The sequence below is a fragment of the Pelophylax lessonae genome (assembly GCF_965119305.1).
Source record: "Pelophylax lessonae genome assembly, chromosome: 2".
NCBI classification, from domain to species: Eukaryota; Metazoa; Chordata; class Amphibia; order Anura; family Ranidae; genus Pelophylax; species Pelophylax lessonae.
In genome coordinates, this window is record NC_138769.1 from 628,716,257 (window position 1) to 628,736,430 (window position 20,174).

General features: G+C 41.0%; 1 protein-coding gene across 1 annotated transcript in view; it reads right to left on the minus strand.

Annotated features, from left to right (window-relative positions):
• Positions 1-15,914: 15,914 nt before the first annotated feature.
• The window catches only part of USP12 (ubiquitin specific peptidase 12), a 185,210-nt gene continuing 180,950 nt past the window's right edge, over positions 15,915-20,174 (minus strand). Inside the window, exons 8-9 of the mRNA XM_082245502.1 lie at positions 18,092-18,170; positions 15,915-17,526 (exon numbers count right to left, since the gene is read on the minus strand). Of these exons, the coding sequence (XP_082101628.1) occupies positions 17,425-17,526; positions 18,092-18,170 (181 nt within the window). The 3' untranslated portion in view covers positions 15,915-17,424. The remainder of the gene's footprint in view (positions 17,527-18,091; positions 18,171-20,174) is intronic.

Here is a 20,174-nt window from a genome sequence, read left to right on the forward strand (position 1 = left end):
CACTGACCCTGACCTTTGACCCTTACTGAACCCAATCACTAACCCTGGCACTGACCTAAATCAAACCTTGATCTAGATATTTTTCTTTATTATTAAATGTTTTTTGTTTCTTTATGCAAGGAACGAAAAGATACAATGTATCCTCCCTCCTCCATTCACCGAAAAAAAAAAAAAAAAAAAACAGGGACGGGCTTTGCAGTAACTGATCACTGTGGTAGCCAATTTGAGGCTACCACAGCGATCAGGCGACCTGGAATTAGGCAATCCAGGTCCCGATCCTTACATAGTGAGGTTGAAAAAAGACACCAGTCAATCCAGTTCAGCCTATTATGTGTGTATGATTGTTTGCTGTTAACTGTAAATTGTATACCCCTGTATGTTGTGGTCTTTAAAATGCCCATCTAATCATTTTTTGAAGCTATTGATGCTCCCTGCTGATACCACTACTTGTGGAAGTGAATTCCACATCCTTACTGCTCCGACAGTAAAGAAGCCCTTACGCAGTTTAAGGTTAAACCACTTTTCTTCTAGTTTTAGGGAGTTGCCCCGTGTCTTATTGAATTCCCTTTCTCTGAAAAGTTTGTTCCCTATGCTATAGGTCAATAATACGGTATTTGTACATTGATATAATTTCCCCTCTCAAGCGTCTCTTCTCCAGAGAGAATAAGTTCCATGTTTGTAGTCTTTCCTCATTGCGGATGTCCTCCCATTTCCCGTATTATATTTGTTGCCTTTCTCTGGACTCTCTCTCTCTCTAGTTCCAGAACATCCTTTCTGAGGACCGGTGCTCAGAACTGGACGGCATATTCAAGATGTGGCTGGACCAGTCTTGAAGAGTGGTAAAATAATTGCTTTATCCCTGGAGTGAATCCCCTTTTTTATTCATACCAGTATTCTGTTGGCTTTGCTTGCAGCGGCTTGGCATTGCCAAGCCTGTTGTCCACTAGGGCCCTTAGGTCCTTTTCCATCACAGATTCACGCAGAGGATCACCGCCTAGCGAGTAATTTGCGTTCGTATTTCTGACGCCCAAGTGCATTACCTTACATTTTTTAACAATAAACCTCATCTACCATGTAGTTGCCCACCCCAATATTTTGTTCAGGTCTGCTTATAAGGTTACCACGTCCTGCATAGAAGATATTGGCCTGCTTAGCTTAGTATCGTCCGCTAATACCGAGATTGTGCTGGATATCCCATCCTCTAAGTCGTTTATTAAGAAATTAAACAGGATTGGTCACAGGACAGATCCTTAGGGGACCCCACTTTCCACACCCGACCAATCCGAGTACCCCCCATTTATCACCACCCTCTGGACTCGCCCCTGGAGCCAGTTTTCTATCCAGGTACACACCCTATGGTCCATACCTACGTACCTTAGTTTGTACAGTAAGCGTTTGTGGGGAATTGTGTCAAATACCTTTGCAAAGTCCAGATAACACAACCACAGGCCTTCCTTTATCTAGAAGTAACTCACTTAAGAAGGTTAATAGATTGGTCTGGCAAGAACGATTTTTCATGAATCTATGCTGATTACTACAAATAATACCGTTTTCATTACTTAAGTCTTGTATATAGTACCTTAACATCCCCTCCAAAATCTTGCAGACTACTGATGTTAGGCTAACCGGCCTGTAGTTCCCGGGGATATATCTCCACCCCTGTTTAATAATTGGTACCACGTTGGCTTTTTTTTCCAATCAGCTGGCACCATAGTCGTCAGTAGACTATCCAAAAAGATCAAGAACAATGGTCTGGCTATCACCTGGCTGAGTTCTTTAACCACTTCCATACCGCGCCATTGGAAAATGACGGCGGCAGGAAGTGTTTCTCGATCCGGGCGGCCGTCATATGACGTCCGCCCGCTCTTGCAGCTACTGCGCTCCCCCAGGGCTAGGTACGGCTTAAAACTTAACAAGCTATGCGAAAGTAAAACTGGGTATGTGCACACCTTTCGCGTGTACGAAGGCAGAGACTCCGAGCTCCAGCTCCCGCCCCCTGAGTGCCCAACTTACATGGGAATAAGTGGGAAGATTGTCTGGGAACTAGCCTTCCCACTGTTGCAAAAGGGGTACCACATTTATATGGACAACTACTACACCAGTTTGCCCCTTTTCCACCACCTGTACCTGAAAAAAACCTTGGCCTGTGGTACAGTAAGAAAAAACCGGAAGGGCTTCCCGCAGCATCTTGTCACCACTCCATTACAAAAAACGGGGAATCCGCAAGCCTAAGGAACGAGGAAGAAATGGCTTTGAAGTGGAGGGATAGTAAGGACGTTTACATCATGTCCACCATCCATGATGATACCTCAGTAGAAATTCGAAGACGACGCGGTCCCGTTTGAATGCCTGGTTGTATCCACAAGCACAATAAGTACATGGGGGGGTGGATTTAAATGATCAAATGCTGCAGCCCTATCCCCCGACACGAAAGTCCCTCTTTTGGTACAAAAAAGTTGCAGTTTACTTTTTCTATTTGGCCATGTACAACGCATTTGTCACCTATCAAAAATCAACAATATCATCAATCCCCTTCCTCCAGTTTATTGAAGATATTGCCACTGCCCTGATTTACCAGCAAGGATCCCCCCAGAAAGCATTCGTTCCGATTGTGTCAGCAGACTTCATGAGCGCCATTTCCCTTACCATATCCCCACCATCAGAAACCGGAAGAAGACGCCAAAAAAAGTGTCGGGTGTGTAGCAAAAGAGGAATTAGGAAAGACCAGTTTTCATTGTCCCCAATGTCCCTCCCAACCTGGCCTATGCATCGGAGATTGCTTCAAACTCTATCACACTGCCCTAAACTTTTAGCCCATATTTCAATCAGACTGCCATTTCCCCTTTTTTAATTTTTGTGCTGAATATTTTCCTGCTGCCTCAACCAACCATATCACTGCCTTCCATGTGAACCGACCCTGGCCTGTATATCGACTATGCCTCTGCCTGCCGTCTGCATTGTTTATCCGCAACGTTTCTTGCTTTCACGCAAACTGACCCTGGACTGTTTATTGATTATGCCTTAGCCTACCGTCTATTTCTGCCTTTTACCTACACTGACCTCGACCTGTTACGACCATGTTTTTTGCCTTCCACTTAGACTGATCTTTCGCCCTGCTACTGTAGTAGTGGGATTCAAAATGACACAGGGGTCTCACTTTTGTGATGGGCTTCAGAATATAGTGTTCTGATATAAGAAAAACAAGTTTTTGGTTTTCTCTGGGTTTGTAATGTCGGAACAGGTTCTGGAGTCCGGAGGCTTCAAAGCGATTTGGGTGGGAGAAGCCTCTACCCCTGTCCCCATTCTTTCCCGACCGAGGCCCCAAGCATGATGGTCCTACCTGGACTAATACTTTGGCTGTGCTGATAATATCCCTTCCTGCACTGACCCAGGACTTTTTATGGAACATGTGCCTGTTGCCTGGACCAATACATGGGCTGTACTGACCATATCTCTGCCTGCTGCCTATACTAATTATGGACAGTATTCCTGCCTGCTGCATGGACAATCCTTTTTTTGCTGCTGACCATATCCCTGCCTACTACCTGGATCAATGCTTTGGCTGTGCTGACAATATCTCTGCCTGTACTGACTATGGACAGTATTCCTGCCTGCTGCCTGGACAATCCTTTCACTGTCGCTGTCTAAGTTCCTCCCTGCTGCCTGGACCACTGCACTGCTAAAACCACAGGTAAACTTTTGTTTATCCTTTGCTCAGCAGAATGTATTTTGGTATGTGTTAGGGGCCTTCAACAATGTGATAGGTTGTCAGAAATTTATGTGTGCGATTTATGTCCCTAGGATGCATGATGGTGCTCCTTGGATGTTGGGCCCCTCTATATGGCAAGGCTGTGAAAAAGTCTCACACATGTGGTATTGCCATACTCAGGAGTGGCAGAATGTATTTTGGGGTGTAATTTTTGCTGTGTACATGCTATGTGTTAGGAATATCCTATAAATTGACAACTTTGTGTAAAAAAAAAAAAAAGTTTTCATTTTTTCCCCACATTTTCCAAAAACGTGTGGAAAAAAATGACACGTTCAAAAGAGCCATAATGCCTCATAGAATATACGTTGGAGTGTTTGCTTTCCAAAATAGGGTCATTTTGTGGGCATTTCCATTGTCTTGCTGCTCTAATGCCTTCAAAAGTGTGATAGGTAGTCCGACAACGATGTGTGTAATTTATGCTCCTAGAACACCTGAAGGCGCTACTTGGATGTGGAGTCTCTTTATGTGGCCAGGCTGTGTAAAAGTCTTACACATGTGGTATTGCCATACTCAGGAGTGGCAGAATGTATTTTGGGGCATCATTTTTGCTATTTACATGCTATGTGTTCGAAATATCCTATAAACTGACAACTTTGTGTAAAAAAAAAAAAAAAGTTTTAATTTTTTTTCCCACATTTTCCAAAAACTTGTGGAAATAAAATGACACGTTCAAAAGACCCATAATGCCTCATAGAATATACGTTGGAGTGTTTGCTTTCCAAAATGGGGTCATTTTGTGGGCGTTTCTATTGTCTTGGTGCTCTAGGGCCTTCAAAAGTGTGATAGGTAGTAAGAAAGTTTTATGTGTATTTATGCTCCTAGAACGCCAGAAGGTGCTACTTGGATGTGGAGTCTCTTTTTGTGGCCAGGGTGTGTAAAAGTCTCACACATGTGGTATCACCATACTCAAGAGGAGTAGCAGAATGTATTTTGGGGTGTCATTTTTGCTGTGTACATGCTATGTGTTAGAAATAGCTTATAAATTGACAACTTTGTGAAAAAAAAAATGTATTTCTTCATTTTCCCAAGAATTGTGGGAAAAAATAACCAAAAAACTCACCATGCCTCTTACTAAATACCTTGGACTATCTACTTTACAAAAAGGGGTCATTTGGGGGGTATTTGTATTGTCCTGACATTTCAGGGCTTCAAGAAAGGAGATAGGCCGTCAGTACATCTGGTGTGATCAATTTTCAGTAATTGGTACCATAGCTTATAGACTCAATAACTTTCACACAGACTAAATAATATACACTAATTTGGTTTAATTTTACCAGAGATATGTAGCAGTATAAATTTTGGCCCAAATGTATGAAGAAAAATTAATTTTGCGCAAAATTTTATAATAGAAACCAAAAAAAGTGTTTTTTTTTCCAAAACTTTTGCTCTTTTTTTGCTTATATCACAAAAAAAAAAAAAAAAAAAAAAACCCCAGTTGTGATCAAATACCACCAAAAGAAAGCTCTATTTGTGTGAAAAAAAATGATAAAAATTTTGTTTGGTTACAGTATAGCATTTGAGAGTGCTGAAAGCTGAAAATTGGTCTGGGCAGGAAGGGGGTCTAACTGCTCTGTATGGAATTGGTTAAGGACCCTCGGGTGCAAGCAATCTGGTTCCGGTGATTTATGTTAAATTTTTCAAGTTTAGTTCTTTCGGAGTCTGTCTTCTGTTAACCATGAGGGTGCTTCCTGAGGTGTATTATTTATTTTAACATTACAAGCTGGGTTAGTGTAGCCCCCAAATAGTTTGTGAAGACTGAAGAATTTATTTAGCACTTTCGCCTTCGCTCTGTCCTCTGTGGCCAGATTACCTTTGTCGTCTTTTATGGGGCCAATGTGTTCTAGGCTCGCTTTCTTACCATTTATAAACTTAAAGAATTTCTTGGGTTTTTTTTTCTCTTTTCCCCTATGTGCCTTTCGTTTTCTAATTTAGCCGCCTTGATTTTGCCTTTACATTTCTTATTGCACTCTTTGTAATGTTGGAATGCTACCAATGACCCCTAGTATGGGGCTCTCGGTGTGACCCCGGTTTTTGTGCTGGGGACGAAGTGCAGTGCGCTCCCAGTACAAAAGGAGAAACATATGCAGCCCCACATAAAAAAGCCCAGTGCAGTAAGGCCGCATATCTGTGTTACGTCAGCGTGATTTTAAAATATTGAAAATTACTTGAAACTACATCTTTACTCTTAACAACTCATTTAATTTGCTAAAGTACTGTGTCATAAACTGCAATAGGTTTTTTTTTTTTTTTTTACAGAATACAGTTACCGTTTTTTTCTTCCAGTCCCTTTCTGTCTACATGCACTCACTACAGTCAGTTGAGCATTGAGACTGGTTTCCCAACAGTGACCACAGTGGAAAATGCCTGCCAGTTTGTCGGCACAGCCTGTGGCCATCATCAAAGGCACATGTGATAGGCTGACAATGCAGAACCCACAGCAGAAGCAAAATGTAAAAAAGTTACTGAATGGACACAAGTGACAGGGTAATGTTCCTCCTGGAAACAGACAGTTATGCCCGGTAACAGGAAGTGTCTGCTAATCCCGCCATGAAGATCGTTGTTCAGATATTGTTTTAATGAAAGCTGCAGTTTTAAAAACTCTTAAACAGTTTTTGGAATCTCAAGAACGTATTAAAACATACAGATTTTCATGATTGGATTTACATACACTTTCAAGCGATCTACCATCTTTTTAAAGTATATTCTGTTGAAGGTGCGGATATATATATATATATATATATATATATATTTTTTTTTTTTAACTAATGTAGTATTTAGCTAATAGATGTTGCAGTGATTGGCAGAAAAGACAGAGAAGGAATACTGTGTTGCTTACACTTTTATTTCTTTAGAACAGGAAATCATAACACATCCGGTTATTTCAAGCAAGCCCTTTAATACACCCGCCAAACATCTATAAATCTGTATCAAAAGTGCAACGTTTTATAATTTATAGGTTGTTTAATACATCTAGTATGTTAACAAATAACATACATTATTTAATAAAATTCTTGTTTCCAATATACAAAATAATGAACTGCTGTTCAAATCAACAATTATAGTTACACAGCAATCAGTTCCACTATTTACAACTGACAAAGTCCCCATTTTGACTACCCCTAAAAAATATTTATATAATGCTTCATATGTTGGTCATTTTGGTTGGTTAATATAATTGATTTGTTTTTTTTAATAAATTGCTAAATTCTGACAATTCAAGAATTTTATTATTTTCAGCTGCACTAGAAGTAAAAATTAACTTATTCAGAACCATCACCTCATATTCATACAAAAAAAATACACATTTATGAAATGGATTGCAAATGTGAAGTAAAAAAAAAAAAAACCTATGGACACATAATTCACACACTTAGCAAAAATAAATGTGTACTTTCACTGTTGACTAGAACCATGTTCAATAACAAACCTTGGCTTTTTTTCCCCCTAAAAAAAAAAAAAAGTTATAAATAAAACCACAAAACAAATATTGTCAGTTAACATATATGAGCAGGGTTAGGTTGAACATTAACATTATTGGTTCAAGCGGCTATTTTGAGAAAGACAACTGCATTTCATGATGGGTATAATTATAATAATGTTCATCATAGGAGTAAAACTAGCATTCAGAAATTTAGGTTATTTGAATTAACCTTTCCAAACATGACAGTAGACATGTGCAAAAGGAAAATAATACAGAACCAATATATGAATAGAAAAAAAAATGAGTTCTTCATACTTATTCAAAGGTGCTTGGACATAAATGCATGATGATGTCCAGGGACTGGCTTCCACATATTTTGTATAAATATCCAATCAGAGAACAAGTACAATGAGCGTTGATTGCATCAGGGAAAACGCTGTCCAAAGACAACTTGGCCTTTTTAAAAGTCCAATTAGACTTTCAGTTTAAATATATTTCAGATCCATCAAAACAAAAGGAGTATAAGGCCTTACAATTTTGTTTTCGTTTAGAGAAGATCTTGTCCAATGTCAGCAGGCTGCAAAGAAGGATTCATGTCCTTCTCTGCAGCATGCTGGCACTGGACAGGCTTATCTACATAGACTGTGGATGCTTTCTGAGAAAAAGTAACTGTAAGGCCGGTGTGCTGACGAGGGAATTAAGCAATTTTCTTTCCTGCTACCGAAAACCAGTCAGTATTGATGGGGAATCGCTCCCGTGGGAGAACACAGTGAATATTGCTTGCGGCTATAACAGCACATAGCAATAATTGCATGAAAATATGGCAGGCTGGTTGTACCCATGTTGGTCGATCTTTCAACTTGAGTAAATTAAGTCTGCCCATATACAGTTCGAATGTCAGCTGGTTCCCACTAAACTGGCTGAGATTGGAATTCTCTATAGCCAGCTTTAAGCCTAGTACACATGGGCCAAATGTCGGACGGCATCGGCCGGTTCAATAAAAACCGTCGCGTGTATGGCAGCCGGTCTGACAGAAGTTTGCTGTTCGGCTGACTTCTGTCGAAGGGTTATGACTGAAAAGGTCTGCTGACCAGCTCCTAATCAGTGCTCTCAGCCAATGTCAGAACAGAATAGCACAGAAGGGAGATCGCTCTACTAACATCAGATTGTCAGTACAATAGCACAGAAGGGAGATCACTCTAATAACATCAGATTGTTAGTACAGATGCTCCGGCCTGAGCTGTCTGTTTTTACCCTGTTTAACCCTACTGGGTTAAATGAAAAAAAAAAAAAAACTAGTATGGTGTACAAGGCTTAAGACTTCGAGTACCTTTTGTTTTGATGCTCCTAGAATGTGTTTAAAGGATTTAAAAAGGAATTGAATGTTAACTAGTACTGTTCTGCTAGAAGCTGTGTCTGACTTGCAAGCGTCATAAGTTCCAAGACAATTCACTTGATTGCAGTGATGCTAAACAGGAGCTTCACCAACAAGGAATTGTTATGTAGTTTGAGAATCAGACAAAGGCAGTCTCCATCAGAAAGGTGCCCATTCTAGGCAATGTGACAGTCTCTTTAAAGCCCACCCACAGATCCACTTATACTCACATTCTACATGCCCCCTCTTGGTTGCTCCAATGAAGCCCTCACACAATGTCTGGTGCTTCTGGAAATGGGGGGGGGGGGGGGGGGATATGTGACATCTACTCAGGAGGCAGTGCTCTGGCCCGAGCAGTTAGATGACAGAGCCAAATGATCACATGAGGACGACTAAATCAGCACCTGCCCTGTGTATGTCCTGACACAGATCTTAAGCAGGGTGTACATGCAGCTTTTTCTCGTTTAACCTGTAGGTTATACAAAAACAACTGACAGATGCATGGATCAATACAAGTGATGTGGGTGGAGGATCTCCCCCGCTACGCTATTGTAGTCTGACAGTGGGGACTTCTCTGCCTTCAGAATACACTGATCAGTGAGTGCTGATCGCATGTTGGGACCGTACGACAGAGGCAGGTCGTTAGACCGGCTTCTGTTGAACAGACCGATGATGTATACAAGTAAACTAAATTTAGCTTCCTGCGGAACACGCCAAATTTTGATACATGTATACCCAGTTTTACACAAGGTGGTTTGACTCTTGGCTTTGATGAAAGAACACTGAGGTCATGGAGTATGGCAAAGGGGAGTATAGGTGGGTCAGAAGGTGGGCTTTTAACAGATTGGCACTTTGAGTAGGCGAAGTTACCTATGTTTGATGTCATATTCTCCTTAGACACAACTTTAAATATGAAAACATTGCAATTTGCTGCAGAAACCTTTAGTGTACCTGCTATGAGAATTAATTTATCCATAGTGCCTGCCGCTACAAAGTGTAGGATTTAAAGCTTATTTACTACTTTTTAAGAATATATAAATACTTGAAGGTCTCGAGTCGGCCCACAGGTTCACTTCAAACAGCAAACACCTGATTGACAGAATGGAAGTCACCCGGCTTAGAGGCCCATCTTGCATTCACTCTGTAGTGAGCTCAAAGCTGGCTACACACTAAGCAATTTGTATACAATTTTCTTGTATAAATTTTCTTTAGATTTTACCAAAGCCGTATAATATGAGGTCAAGCCTAAACACTTTCAAATTGTATGCAATAGCTGAAGGTAAATATAAAGGAAATTGAACAAAAATCGGATTTTTGTAAGATCTTACCGTAAAATCCTTTTCTCTTAGCTCATTGACAGACGTAGTCGTCTTGATTCACAAGAACTGGGTTATGTTGTCTCCGCAGGAGTAGGACTAGGCAGAAAAGAAAAAACGTTCTGGCTCCACCCTAGGGGCAGTCCCAGAGGGTATATCCTCCCTCTCTCTGCTACAAGGCATCAGTTCTGTCACAAAGCAGCAACAGAGAATTTAACCCAACCCAACTCAATGATAGAGGGGCGGGTACTACGTCTGTCAATGAGCTAATAGAAAAAGATTTTACGGTAAGATCTTACAAAAATCCGATTTTCTCTGTCGCTCATTGACAGACGTAGTCTTCTTGATTCACAAGAACTGGGACATCCAGAAGCAGTGCCACAAATGAGGGGTGGGATTGACAGAAATCAAAATCCAATCTAGAAGGCCCAACCGGTGCCAAACTAGAAGTTTTAAAGGCTCATTATAAACAAAGAATGAGACTCAAATAAAAATTCCAACGGAAAAAAACCCTTGAGATAGACCACTGGTCTCCTCAAATGGCGTCCTGCAAAACCTTGCGGCCAAACGAGGCATCAGACGATGCCATTACATCAACTTTATAATGTTTTGTAAAGGTATGCACCGACGACCAGGTAGCCGCCTTGCACACCTGGACCACTGACGCCTGATGGCGAAAGGCCCATGACGCACTAAGTGCCCGAGTGGAGTGCGCCTTAACAGGGAACGGGGGCTCCCGACCCTTAATAGAATAAGCCTGTACCACCGTCTGTCTGATCCATTTGGAAATAGTCGCGGCAGATGCAGGCAACCCCTTTTTGGGTCCATCCGGGATCACAAAAAGTGAACCCGTCTTGCGAAACGAGTCTGACGTTTTCAAGTATACCCTGATCGCCCGGACCACATCCAAGGAGTGTAAATCAAACTCCCGAGGATGACTGGGCTTAGGACACAGGGAAGGTAATACAATTTCTTCATTCAGATGAAATTCTGAAACCACTTTTGGTAGGAAGGATGGATTCGGACGAAGAACCACCTTATCTCTATGAACCACCAGATATGGGGAACGACAAGATAATGCGGCCAGTTCTGACTAGACAGAAAAAAACTGATGCCTTGTAGCAGAGAGAGGGAGGATATACCCTCTGGGACTGCCCCTAGGGTGGAGCCAGAATGTTTTTTCTTTTCTGCCTAGTCCTACTCCTGCGGAGACAACATAACCCAGTTCTTGTGAATCAAGAAGACTACGTCTGTCAATGAGCGACAGAGAAAATTGTATAATGTGTATCCAGCTTAAGGCTATATTCAGTCTGCTGAATAGCAGCAGACAGTTTGCTCCATTTAGAAGTGACTAAATGTCACCCCCGGACACAGCAGCACTCTGTCCAATGGCTGCATACAAATTGGCCAATTAGCTGTGACCAGTTTGTATGCGGCCAAAACTACAGAAATGCTGAGCCTGGACACACACTGGTTGTGCCTGGGGTTGGCTGTAGCTGTCTGTAAACACTCAAGTGAATACATGCAGGCAGCTGCAATGCTGGACAATGTACAAATCTGACATCTGTCGCTGTTCACACACAGTGTTTACAAGGCAGCGTTTACAACTGCTGGCAAGAATGTTCTGATCCTTACTGGTGGCCACCCCTGGCTGCTGCTATGCAGCCTTCTGAATGTAACCCAACTCACAAGAGGAACACATTTACAACTCCAAAAGGTAGGCTTGCAGAATCACACATTTTTGAATTGGAGGGGGGGTTCCTCCTTTAAAATAAAAATTCAGAGAAAGACAGCAGTAAAGCCAAGGTTGTACATGTTTGCACAGATTAATAGACTATATCACTATTTTATACATGACAGATTGTCTCAGTCTTAACAGGACTGCAATCAGCGAGTTGATACCCTATTAAGCATTAATGCGGCCAAATGCCACATGAAATCTATGTGAATTATTGGACCAGATATCTACAAGGCTGTGTCCTGAGCCAATAGAAGTGTTCCATGGTTATAAAGCATGAGATTAGCAGCAGTGACCTATACTTACTATCCAGTCATATCGACTAAATAACAGCAAACTGACTTGACTGTACCTTACTACAGAAAAGTTTTCTTTAGTAAATACAGTCTTTTAGTTTCCAACAGGCCAGCTAAATAAGTATTTACAAAACAATCTTTAAACGGTATGTGCTAAATAAAAACTCTAGTTAATGGCTTGAGTGGAAGGTTAAGATGTGAATCTAGCTTTGTAATATTGTTCACCTGCATGCTCCCACACAAATCAATATCTTGGACTAGCAACAATGATATTAGCCAATCAGAACAGGGGTACAGACTTAATATTTACTCCTTACAATTCACATCAACACTGAAAGCTCAGTCTTTACAGTACACTACAGCCAAACATAAAAACATGCTGTAGGGATCCGGGCTACCTGTAATTTGTCTCATTTTCATTCCAGCTTAGGTTCTATGTGCCAGGCTGGTCTGTTCTAAACATGACTCAGGTAATCCAGCCTTCAGAAATTCCATGTACCCCGTCTGAAATTTTGCAACATTCCAACACATTCTATCAAAAAAGAACTCCGTGTTGCAATTGTGGAGTGTATTAAGCAAAAATAAAAGGCGTTATCAAGTATTTCTGTATTGAATGCATGTCAATCATTCAACACTGCATAAATATGCACCATACAGTCATAATGTGTCATGTAGAGCACTCAAAATGCTGCCTGGATTCGATACTAGAGCCACAATTTTGCACTCCTAGTGGCCTTTGGTGTGCTTGAGTTCGCAAGAGAGTGATTGTAGATCTTTATTTACTGGTTGGTTCTTGACGTAGTACAATCAGTCACCAGTACAGCAAAGACTGATACAACAGAGTTTGCCGATAGGTTTCTCTATTTGTGGGGCTGAGGCTCTTCTGATCATTGTGATTTATTTCACAAAAATGCATAAAATGCTACCTGAAGTTATTTTTTATCAAGCACCTCCAGATAACAAGTGAAGCCAGTCAGTGAACTAATAATGCATTCCAGCATGCTGCAGATGTGCCTAAAAATAAATTCCCTAAAATAACTTTAATCCGTAAACCAATACAGACACAGAACACACAGATTATCTCACACGGGCTAAACCTCCTGAAGAATGTGCTGTGTAACATCCTCTCTCCCTTTCACTCACTGTGTTCAAATATCCAAGGTAGGTTTCAATCTAATAGGTGGCTGTCAGAAACATCTGTCATGTTTTTTTTTTTTTTTTCCAGACACGGTGCAGCAAGAAGGGTGTTTGAATATCACAAGATAACTAGGAACTAGGGTGTCATTACAGCAATGCCTGGATGAAAAACAAAGTTATGGAGCAAGTAGGCTGTATGCACCTTAAAACAAACTTCCTAAAATCCTTCAGCCCTGGTTCACACTTATGTGATGCAGGAAACACAGAGAATCCTGCATCATATTGCAATCGCACGGCGCCCATGCGATCTGCTGCTGCTGGTGTCAATGTTATCTTAAGGACACCACAAAACAGATTGCAAAACAGTGTGATTGCCAGAATCACATGAAATGGGTGTGTACACCCATGCTATGCAATTCAGGTGTGAGAGGGAAAGGTCCTGCATTATTTTGATGCAGATGTGATGCATTTTCAGCCAAAAAAAAGGAATGGCTGAAATCACACTGCACACGCCGCATGTGATTTTCACAGGAATGCGTTGTGATTCTTGTGCGTATCACATGCTTGTCTGCATCGCACTAGTATGAACCCAGCCTCAACAATAAGAAATACAGGTTGCCAAATAAACATTCTAAAGAGCATACTCGGACTTAAAAAATAGTAATGATCTACACCTGACTCACCTAATCCCCTTCCACTCAAACTCACCATGTAGAGTTCTCCCTTAAAGTCTTATCACACCCTGATTAAAAAAAAGGAATGGTAAGCAGTACATCAAAGCTTAATAGATACACATTCACCCACTTTTCAGGCAAGTTACATTCAGACACGGCTAGACGATACACAAGGGTCATGATTTGACAAATGGATGATCACCAAAAAAAAAAAGAAGAAAAAATGTGTTACCATTGTAAAGTGGATTCTAAATGTTGCAGCCATTCTCATTACTATAATATCTCTTATTTAAACGAAAATAAAAATCTGGAAATTCTGTTTAAGCTATTCTTCATAATCTGTAATAAGGAAACAATAGTAGGAAAATAATAACACATGCACTGCATAAAGGCGCCTGGCAGTCACAAATTGCGGATATCATTCCCAGCATGCTCCAGACTTATGTATGCTCTGGAGATGCAGAGATGACAGGTAGGAGGTTCACACGCTGCAGCAAAACCAGACCACAAAGTCCCATCTTTCACTCCCACCAGTGTCTGACATTTAGTAATTACATTAGTACATTGTTAAACTATCCACTATGCAGCACACATTTATGAACCTAATAGTGATGATCATAAGTGGCGTAACATTTTTTATCCATGTGACAGATTTACAAAAGAAGCTGAAAATCTTTGTAGAATCCCTCAGGGAACCCAGTGTGCATGCATGGCTTTTGGCCCCTTTAAGATCAATGCATTAAATAAAAATATATATCTTTTTCTATCAGTGCTGTGCTGTAGCTGCACCCCAGGCTGACATCCAATTTCTGGGCATTCCTATGTGGAGGATACAGCACAGCACACCACTAAGCCCATTACCCTACCTCTAAGCTGACTGATGGTTTACCATTATGAAAGTGTGATAGAGGCTGCCAGTAAAAATGCACGGCACTGGTTGATCTTCTGCTTGATAGTAATCACCCACTGAGCCAGCAGATCGCACACACAGCCCTAACTGGTCTTTAATTTGTGGATGAACAGAGTTTTATGAGAATGTATGTAAATAGTGAATATCCCGCCAACGCATGTACTAAATGGTGGCACTCATCTCCAGGGCCAAGTGCTGTCAATCACCCTTCATTATACAGTATATTTATCTCCTTGCTGGCAGTGTGGGGATGGAGGGGGGGGGGGGGATAAGGTGTCTGACCATGCTGCTTTGCAACCACGGTCACTTGGTCCTCTGTGGGATTTTACAAAGAGTTTAAGAATGAAGTGATACTTCAAGAGTAGCTTAGCAAATAACTGTACCAGTCTTACCAGTAAGTATTAGCACCTGAGCCATGTCACTTTTGTATCATAAGCTGTGTGTGTTTACCAGGTGTTGGAATAACAGTCAAGAAGGGAGTACCTATCACAGGTTTCATAACAGAGGCCTTTCTGTGCAATTAGAAAGACGTTTGTGGTGTGACCCAGACAGGAGAGTAACCGCTAGTGAGCAGTGGAATAATAATGTAAGCAAACACAACATGATCCAGGTACTAATAATTATAGTGAATTAGTGCCAAGGTTTTGTGGAGCTTTACTTTGAGAACCAGCTATAACTAGGCTTATATCAAAATTTGAATACTCAGCCTTCAAATATTAGAACTGTGCATGCATATTTTGAAAAAAGAATATGTAATTCCTTTACTAGTCAGGTGAAGCAAATAAAATAAAATAGAAAGAAAGCAGAAAGTAGACTGTTAGAGCTTTGAAATGTAATAAAAAACAATCCACATGAATAGGCATATTCTAATTTTCTTGATCCATGTTCTGGTTTATGATGAGGAAAACCCCAACTCTAGTTGGGAATCAGATTTCTCATAACCTATGGGCGAAATGCACAAATGCTTATTAAATTGGTGAAGCCCGATTCGTCTGCGCAGTTAGATCTGACAAATGGGAGATTGATTTGCTAACTTCTAGTAAGGAACTCAGCTTTGCTTAAACTGCCACTCAGAATTTAAGATGAAGACCACACATTGGGAAATCTGTCACATTGGTTTAAATGTTGTCTGTGTATGACCAACTGTAAGAAATGTATTTTTGTCTTTGTTACATTCTATACAATATCCACATAGAAACTTCCATATATATATATATAATTCTATATATTCTAATTTGTGTTGCACATGACAGTTTATTCTGTTTCTTTGTTGTCACAACGGCTCCCATTTTCTGACTAATAAATTAACAATATCAAAATATATTTAGTTAACAACGAATTTGTGCTAAATGTAAAAGGTATGGGATCTAATAACAGAAACACCTTAGGGTTTCCAGACTGCAACACTAAAACTACTATATATTATTATACGATCCCTGCCTTAACCTACCTGCCCTTTTTGAATCTGCAATTTAGTAGTTTTCCAAACACCAATGGAGAAATTCCTTGGGGAGCGTATATGTAGAAGTGATTTACAAAGACAGGAACAGGGTAACTTGGTACAAGATAAGCACTGTGTGATTAGTTGTAGCAAATTTAACATAAGCTTCTTTTTGGGGATCACTCCCACCCTAAAGTTTAGAAATAGCTTTGCTTCAATCTAACTCATACCGCTGACCAAGTCTAAGACATGTAGGAAGTGCAGATAATATTGCAAAACAATAGAATTTATTACAAATCATGACGAAATGCTGTGGATGGATTTCCAGGCATACAAACGCAGAAAATCAATGCAAATCCTTAAGGTAACTGTCAGATTTGCTCTGTAGAAGCCCCTGGCTAACTCCAGTTTTATAAATGCTTCCCTATGTGTATTACATTTTTACAGAAATTTTTTCATGTTACAGAATTTTCTATGTAACGGACTGAATGAAAGATTCCATACCTCATCTAATTCTGTAGCAAAAATAGGCGTGGCTACTACAAACATTTTAAAGAATTTTCCACAGTTAAGCTGCCATCTCCCCAAAATAACAGGGGGCATAACAAACTTCGTGCATTGTTCCCAATCTGGTCATCAATGACTGTAAGCTTCTCCAGGCATCCAATCGACTGAAAGCTTCAAATAGGTCTTCTTAGTCACTCCAAGAAAGGCAATTGCGGTTGCTGGGCAAAAATATATAAATATATATATACTTTTTTATTTTAGTATTTTTACAGCGACTTCGGTTTTTAGATTTTCAAACATTTTTCTTTTTAGGTCTGCTTAGCTGTGTAGGGTGGTCAGTGTGAAAAAATGACAGAAGAGGATTCTGTCATTGAATCCGATGCATTTCAAGAATGGCTGTAATAGCTAGCTAAAAGAGGATTAGAATAGCAATAACTGTAAAATGTGATCCAACAATAGGAATGACCATTTCTGTTCATGGTTAGCTGTAGTAGTAGCAGTAGTGATGGGACTGTAATGGTGAGCGTGATACCTGAGAGCAAATAAATCAATTTTCATGATATGAGTATCTGTCTGCTCGATCCGTGTTCTTTGCTTCGGCGTGTGCAAACTGCGCTAATGCCCCCCTGAGCTCTCAAGTCTTTTTTTGTTTGTTTTTTTTATCTTTTTTCCCCCCTTTCTGTAGTTTTTTTTATATTTATATCTATATATATATATATATATATATATCTATATAATTAAAATTATATATATAGACATATATCTATCAGTGCTTTCTCCTTGCTCCACTTGTCCAGAGAAGAAATGAGGCAGAATGTATGTCTTTGTGACAGTTCTCGCTCAGTCTCGAGACTGGTAGAAGAGAATATAACCAGATTCAGAGTTCTTTGAGATGTCTGATGTTAACCCGTAGAATTCTTCAATAGCTTGTGCATCAATTTTCTGCATAGAAAGGAGAAATATACAGACGTAAAAAAAAAAAATGTGGGTAACTCTTCAGACTAGCCAGCACAGACCCACACCACCTCATACTAGCTGCTACAGACCCACACCACCTCATACTAGCTGCTACAGACCCACACCACCTCATACTAGCTGCTACAGACCCACACCACCTCATACTAGCTGCTACAGACCTACCACTTCTAATAATTCTCAAAACTGACCCATCCTGCCTCATCCCCAGCCTGCACTGTTCTACCACACCTTGTATTAGCCAGCACAGACCCACCACGTCTGATACCTCCCTACACTGACCCACCAAGCCTTTTACCTGCCTGCTCCAGCCCACTGCATCTCTTAACAGCCATTGCAGACTCACAGGGCTCACATACTCACAGTTCACACACCCCTCCAAACCATGAAGAAGCTCCCTTGTAAGGGACCCAACTTAACGAGGTATTCCACCATGCATCTCTGTCATTCCAGTTTTTAACCCCCATAACGTTTCCAGCCTGTATTCACATTGTGTATTGTAATGTGTAACCACATATAGTAAATAACTTACCTCTACAATGTCATCATCAAACAACAGCCAAAAATCATGACTTTTCACTATTGCAATATAATGTCCTCTGTTGGGACCACTGTATAAAAAGGAAAACAAAAAACAGGTTACTATGACATAGAAAAGAAGAAGATTAAAATATTGTTTTTCAGGGAAATGCTTTTGTGTATTCCTCCCTCATCCTGGATCAGCCTGGAGTATAGCATGAAACCACACGTAATGACTCAGCTGTCTACTGTGGCTTGTAAGTGACAGACTGGTTTTACAGAACTTACAGAAAGGAATGCCACAGAGCAATCTGTACAGGTGCATGGCAGGGTACTTCCTAAACTTAATATATTTATAGATTGCTCTCTAAACTGTGGGACACAACCTTTTCTGGGTAACGAAACACATTTGTCAAAAGACCTTTCGTCTCTAACACAGGGGTAGGGAACCTATGGCTCGCGAGCCAGACGTGGCTCTTTTGATGGCTGCATCTGGCTCGCAGACAAATAGGGTCTCCTGCTATGAGTATATCATTATTAGCCCCGAGTCGAGTCCATGCATGCGCGCTGCGGCCACACTGGTTGCTAGTATGCCGCTTGGCGTCTAGCAACCAGTGATGTCACGTGACCTCAGCGTCGTCACGTGACAGCGGAAGAGCAAGGGCAATGGTTAAATTCCTCCTCCGCTCCTAAATTTACTCCACCCACCATCAGCCACCTCCCTCTTCTCCAGGCGGCAGCACGGGTTTAACGTAGAGCCGAGGGAGGTCCTGAGGACTCGTCAGTGTAAATATTTTGCGTTCTGTGCTTCCCCTGTCTCAAGTAATTGCAAATACTCTTTCAGAAAGAGTAATTTGCAATTACTAAGTTGAGACAGGGAAGCACAGAAAGCAAAAAATTATAGGCTAGCCTGCACCTTCTTTTTTATCTTTTATTCACAGTTTACAGAGGCTCTCAATACCCTCACTGAAGAAGTGCTGCAGGCCTGCAGCCATATATACAGTGGAATTTTTTAATAAAATTTCCCCAGACATTGACATTTTGGCACATATGGGCTACACATCCACTTTGTTTGCGCTAAGGTTATTTCTCCTTTCCATTGTCGTGCCCTGCAAATCGCACTAGTGTGAACAGGGGAAGTCAACTTTAATATTTCAGCTCCTTTAACCACTTCAGCCCTGGAAGGTTTTACCCCCATAATGACCAGGCCATTTTTTGCAATTCGTCACTGCATTACTTAAAGGTTCCCGACCCCTGAAATATAGTGTATGGCTCTCACGGAATTACATTTGAAAATATGTGGTGTTCGTGGCTCTCTCAGCCAAAAAGGTTCCTTACCCCTGCTCTAACAAAGCAGCCTACATTGGAGAATATGGACAGAGCTGTTCACATTTGAAAAACATGTAGCATTGTGTCACTTCACTGTGTGGCAAAAATAAAACGACATGTCGTGTCTAGGAGGAATTGAAGCTTGTCAACTCCTTCCATTCAAGTCTATGGTAACATGTTGTTAACAGGCATAGATTTATCAAATATCAGTAAGTTGGTTAAAAAAAAAAATCACTTGGAGCAACTCAGGTGAATTTTTAAAGAGCTGTAAAGGCGTTAAAAAGTGCGTTAATGCTATAGGCGCATTGGCTTGTGTTAGTGTCAGCGTTAGAACTTCATGCAGGTGTAAACTTAGCCTTTGAGATTTTCTGAAAAAAACTATTTAGCTATCAGGCACTGTGTACAATGTATACGGAAAGTGATATTAACCTCTTTACGACCGCCCACCGCAGATATACTGCGGCAGGCAGCCGCTCTTAGGTGAATCGCCGTACATGTACGGCGCTCGCTGTCAGGAGGCGAGAGGGCATGCTCGCGCCTACGCTCATCAGCGGGGAAGACGATGCAGCGGGCAGGCGGCTCCGATTCCCGCCTGAAACCTACGATCGTGCCCGGCTGAGAGAGAACGGTCAGCTGTTGTAAACACAGCTGACCGTTCTTCTCCCTGGAATGATCATAGAGCCCATGTGATCCTTCTATATAGGATCACATGTCTCTAAGGTAATTTCAGAAGCCACGCCCCTCCACAGTTAGAATCACTCCCCTAG